Raw genomic sequence first — 5,409 nt, 5'->3', positions numbered from 1 at the left:
TGTGTGTGTGTCTCTGTCCTTTCTCCCTCCCTCTAACACGTGCAATTGCGAATATATTTTCTGATTTTGTTTGAATTTCTAGTTGTGTAGAATCAGCGGCCAGCCCACACCAGCACAGCTTCCTGTTTTAATTATGGTTTGGGGAAAAATACTGAAAATGACAAAAAAAATTCTGGCAAAAACAAGAAACTAGTTTCTTTAAAAAAAAAATGACAAAAAAAAATACTGCCACTGTTTCCTCCCTCCCACCCACCCTCTTGAGATGCAACTGTTGGGTAAACGTGAGCTTGAAATGACTTGTCTCAGCCGGCAGAGGGTGGAAGGAAGAGAGCATCAAGAAAAGGATTTGGATAAGCTTGCAATATCCTACAGCAGATAGTGCTTGTTGCTTTCCGCATTTACATCTTTAATTTTGTTTTTTTTTCAAAATAGTTCCCAAGTAAAGATCGCATTGAGTGATTTAAGTTTCTGGGTCATTTGACTGGCCTCATTTACTTTATTTATTCTTTCCCTGGCAATTACTGAACACACAGCAAGCAGTAAAATGTCCCTCCTGAGGGCGCACCAGGCAGCCAGAGGGTCAGGGAGGTGGGGGCGGGGGGTGGGCAGTGCTATGCTGCTGTGAGCAGGCGTGTGACTCGGACCAGAGCTTCGTACCGTGTGCAGCTCACTCAACCTGGTGGGGTGTTTCAGGGGCTATCGGAATCAGCTGGCCTTCTCGAAGGTCAGGAGTATGTTGAAATTGCCCTAACTAGATCTGTATGATCCTTGCCGATACTGAAATGGATCAGAGTTCACTTCTGGAAAGATTTAACAGCCTAAAGTCAATGCAGGTCAAAAGTTTGTTTCCAGCAGCTGACATATTGAGTGCCAAATATTTGCATTCTGTAACGCAACCAAAATATACCTTTAAGAAAATAATACTCACTGCTCCTATGTTCTCGGCTATGGTTCCGTTTGAACGGAGAGTCTCCAAGTTTCTCCTTCCCTTACTATCCAACAGTGATTCAACTGCTGCTTAAAACTGTCTCATTATTCTGCTGTGCCTGTACTTTGCTGCCACCGGGCACTACACCAATGAAGCTGTATTCCTTCAGGAATGCCATCTGTTTTTGTTTCCCACGTCAATGGGTCTTCTGTTTGATGTAGTACAGGCAGAGCACACTGTGTGTGTGTGCGCGCGCTTCCTCGCACTCTAGCAATTCTACTTGTACGTTCTTTTCCCCTGCTTCACTTTGCTGTGCAAGCTTTGTTTGAAAATATAATCATTGTGTGTGATGAAGTTGAGGCTATCAGCTGTAATCAAGGGATGTTATGGAAGTAGAAGCAGGAGACTGTGATGAGGGTGAGGCTATGTGAGTGGATTCATTCAGGGGTTAGGTACATGTCCCTAGTCATTGTGACAAAATGGTGAGCTTGTCAATCTTCTTACAATTGGACCATTCCTCTTCCGTACTGCAACAATGCAGGTTAGGGTGGATTGGCCATGGTCTGCTTTCATGCCGTAGGGATTCGGTATATTATCAAATGAGTGACAGGCGGTGGTTCAGTCCTGGACTGGAGGAGCCTTTGGAATACCCATGGCATCCTTGCTTTTTCCCTGGTCAATTGCAGGTGGCGCAACTCAGCAGCCTTGTGAACTGAGGACAGTGAGGAATGGCAGAAGGATTTGGTAAGTTGGAGTGGGTGGATAGGTAGGTAGGTAGGTGGTAGATGAAGTTGAATACTGGAGCTGGAAGTGGGATATTGGAGTAGGAAGAACAGACATCAGCATTAGTATGCTTTTATTTGATTAAAAGGTTTGGCGTAGATATGCACGGATCATTGAATGTTGCAGGACGGGTAGAAAAAGCTGTTAATGTTCTCGATCTTCTAAAGGATAGGGGAGAATAAGCGTGGGCTTAAATACTCCAGCAGAAACCCTATTATACGTACTCTGTCTAGCCTTGGCCCTTTTTGGAAGGATATGAAGATAGCAGAGAGTCAACAGAAAAGATCTGTGGAAAGAAATATCAGTGGAGAGCAAATGATTATATTTTGAGACAAGTGTGTTAAGCCAGTGCCCAGTGTACTGATTGTGAAGAATGCATAAGTTGATGATGATTGCCTAGCTTTAAATTTTAAAACTGGCACCTTGGCAATGCCTTGAATAGTGCCAATCAGAGAATGGCCCTTAAAGTTTTTGTTTAGTCAGTGTGAATATTTACCAAGTGTTGTCCTGTGGAATCCTATCATGTACTGGACATTGAGGTTTGTAACCAGGGGCTGGCTGGATTTGGTTCGTGTCTTGCCAGTCTGGCTCAAACTCTGCTGCCCTGGTCTTTCTAGATAGTAGAGACATGAGAACATCACCCTTTTGTAAGTTCCCCTTCAAGCAACTCCCCACCACCTTCTTGAGGGCAGTCGAGGTCACAGAGATATCACCTGACCTGTTCAGAGACTTGACACGACACAAGTATAGAGGCGCTGAGGAAATCATTTTAATTTAAATCAGTACAGCAAAGGTCACTTATCAATGCATTTGATTAGCTCGCTGGGAAAGGTGGGAGAAGGAAATAGGAGTGAAGATGGCGAGATGGGGATACCACCCTAAGCTTGTGTCTGGTATCCTCTTGCTGCAAGAGCTGATGGAAGGAGGAGAGTTGTCCGAGGGAATGCTCAGTGCCTCAATAATAGGTCTCCTGTTCAACCCAACCTGTAAAGCACAACCAGAAAGAAGTCATCCTGAGCCACAACCGTTACAGCCCCTTATGCACTCCGCTACATAACAAAGCCCCAGCGTGGTTCTGAGGCTAGTATAGCCACAGGATGATCCCAGTCAAACCCCTCTGTTATTGTTGACACAGCCCCGTTTACAGATCAGAATTCTCCCCCTGCCCCCTTCAATCTCTCAACCCAGGATATTTACCACCAGTGACTCCCTTTTCCCACCCCCACCAAGTAGCAGGAGGAACTTTTCCAGAAGGCATTCTCACCTCCAGGACGTCGGCGAAGGATGAATTTCCGAACCTCGTCATAGATGAAGATCAGGAGGCTGTAGGGAAAGGCACAGAACCACCAGGGAAGTCTGTTGATGGAAGCAGAGCATGGCACAAGAGAATCAGCAACCATGTGACAATTCTGACTAGCATCTTCCAATCCGTGCACGCCCAGCTTCCTATCTCTGTCAGCCTCTCCAACTTTCCCTATCTCTGTAACCACCTCCAGCCCCAACACCCCCCTCCTCTCTCTCTCTCTCTCTCTCTTTGTAGCCTTCTTCAGCCTCTGTCCCCACTCTTGCATGTCCTTGCCCACAAACACTTACTTCAGTGGGTACATGCGCAGTGCCACGTCCATTCCTGGGCAGTAGGAGAGGAAAGCTGCTAAGGCAGTCTCTTCAAAGAGTCCAAAAATCAGGATCTTGTTCCTCGATTGTAGAGAAGTGGGAGAAAAGAAGACAAAAATACATGACTCTGTTGTTAGATAAACACAGACAATCATGAGCTACTCTCCCACTATTTTTTAAAATCTGCTTTCCACCCTCCATAGACTGAATAATTGCTTCATCTCCTCCTAGCCTCCAACCTCGTCCACTGTCAATACTTACTTCATCCCTTGCTGGAAGATGGAGTTACGCCGAGTCTTGCAAATCAGGAGGTCAGCCCACTGGACCACCACAATACTTGCAAAGAAGGCTGTGTGGCATGTGAACTCAACAATCTTGCGTTGTTTGTAGGTCTGGGGAACAGAGAGTGAGGGAGAGAGAGAGAGATGCCATTAATGGTAGTGATGAGAACACCAAGGATCCATCACGGCGTTTACCACCCACCCAAGTGGTTTCTATCTTTAGACTCCCCTCAGTGAGAGATAGGAGCTCTGAGGCTCTCATCTCCCCCATCTCATTGTCACACTCACCCACTCCTGCCCGTAGCTGTCCTCCAGGTCATTCTTTGAGCGATCATCCCAGTCCAGGCGAATGTTGAGGAGCCTCGAGGGGAGGAAACCGTTCTCAGCCAGAATGACAAAGTAGGTGAAGAATCCCCCCAGGGCTTGGATCATCCCTGTCAGAGGGAGAGAGCGAGAGAGATGCCCACTTGGAATAGGCCACTGAGATCCACCAGCTCTCCTTCCATCCTTCCCTCTGTCTGTTCCTCATCCTGTCCCTCTGTCTAACTATCCTGCCCTTCCATCCGTCTGTCCCTCTCCCTCCCTCCACCTGTCACTCATCTCTCTTTTCATCTGTCCCTCTCCCTCCCTCTATCCCTCACCCACCCTCTATCACTTTTCCTCTTTTCCCTCTGTCTATACCTCATCCCCTCCCTCTATCTTTCCTTCACCCTCCCTCCATCTGTCCTCACCCTCTATCATTCCCTTCCTCTGTCCCTCTCTGACTCACCCCCTCCTCCTTTGTCCCTCTCTCGCACCCTTTCCCCTCCTGTTTGTACACTTGCCCCTCCTCTGTCCCTCTCTCTCAATCACCTCCCTCCCTTATCCCTTTCTCACACCCTCCTTCCATCTAGTTTATGCACCTCTATCCCTCTCTATCGCTCTATACAACCTTCCCCTCATTCTCTCTCTTTCTCTCACTCTATTCCCATGCCTATCTCTTTCTCCCCTTCCCTCCTTCTCACCCTTCCACCTCTTTTTTGCCTATCTCTCACACCCTCATTCTTTGAACCCCCGCTCACCAATCTGGCCATATGCCATGCTGATCAGTTTCTCGTTCACCAGTTTGTCTGTTTTTGGGTTGCGTGGTTGGCGTTTCATGATGTCGCTCTCTGCTGCTTCATAAGCCAATGAGATTGCGGGGACCTGGCGATTTGGAGAACAGGAATTAGCTACCATCCAATCATGAGCCAATGATTCCCGTGCCTGTGGTTTCTCTTGGTTTGTACCACGTAGGGTCGGCGGTTCCAATAGGGCTTCAGGACGGGTGAAGAGACATTTACTGACGCTGGATTGGAGTTAGGAGGTACACGCTTGCAAACTTTCACACCGTGAATAAACGTGTCTCTGTTGATGCTCCGCTGATTGGCTAAACCCCTCCACACACCTCCAACCCTTCCAATCCCCAACGCCATCACTCAATCACTCACCATATCTGTGCCCAGGTCAATGCAGAGAATAGTGACAGTGCCCAATGGCAGAGGAATGTTTGCCACGATGAAAAGGAGGAACGGAGTGATCTCTGGGATGTTGCTGGTCAGGGTGTAGGCGATGGATTTCTTCAAGTTGTCGAATATCAGGCGCCCTGTGTGAGTAACAAACCCAGTGTCACCATTGGCTGAGCCCAAAGAAGCACAGGAGGATCCCTAGGTCCGAGGGAGCTGTTTCTGCCGTTCTGCTACTTTTCCCCAGGCGAGCACACAGTCTACGCTCCACAGCACCATCACCAGAACCCAGCGCGATCCGGGACCCCCGCTCCCCATC

The 5,409-nt window shown here is 47.9% G+C and overlaps 1 protein-coding gene across 1 annotated transcript in view; it reads right to left on the bottom strand.

Moving 5' to 3' along the window:
• Nucleotides 1-2,466: 2,466 nt before the first annotated feature.
• The window catches only part of LOC125482603 (sodium/potassium-transporting ATPase subunit alpha-2-like), a 3,224-nt gene continuing 281 nt past the window's right edge, over nucleotides 2,467-5,409 (bottom strand). Inside the window, exons 2-8 of the mRNA XM_048594705.1 lie at nucleotides 5,076-5,236; nucleotides 4,668-4,791; nucleotides 3,895-4,040; nucleotides 3,587-3,717; nucleotides 3,305-3,406; nucleotides 2,976-3,067; nucleotides 2,467-2,695 (exon numbers count right to left, since the gene is read on the bottom strand). Coding sequence (XP_048450662.1) covers nucleotides 2,667-2,695; nucleotides 2,976-3,067; nucleotides 3,305-3,406; nucleotides 3,587-3,717; nucleotides 3,895-4,040; nucleotides 4,668-4,791; nucleotides 5,076-5,236 — 785 coding nt within the window. The 3' untranslated portion in view covers nucleotides 2,467-2,666. The remainder of the gene's footprint in view (nucleotides 2,696-2,975; nucleotides 3,068-3,304; nucleotides 3,407-3,586; nucleotides 3,718-3,894; nucleotides 4,041-4,667; nucleotides 4,792-5,075; nucleotides 5,237-5,409) is intronic.

This window comes from Rhincodon typus, unplaced genomic scaffold (assembly GCF_021869965.1).
Source record: "Rhincodon typus isolate 14 unplaced genomic scaffold, sRhiTyp1.1 hic_rhity00013277, whole genome shotgun sequence".
NCBI lineage: Eukaryota > Metazoa > Chordata > Chondrichthyes > Orectolobiformes > Rhincodontidae > Rhincodon > Rhincodon typus.
This window is presented reverse-complemented; position numbering and strand designations above follow the sequence as displayed.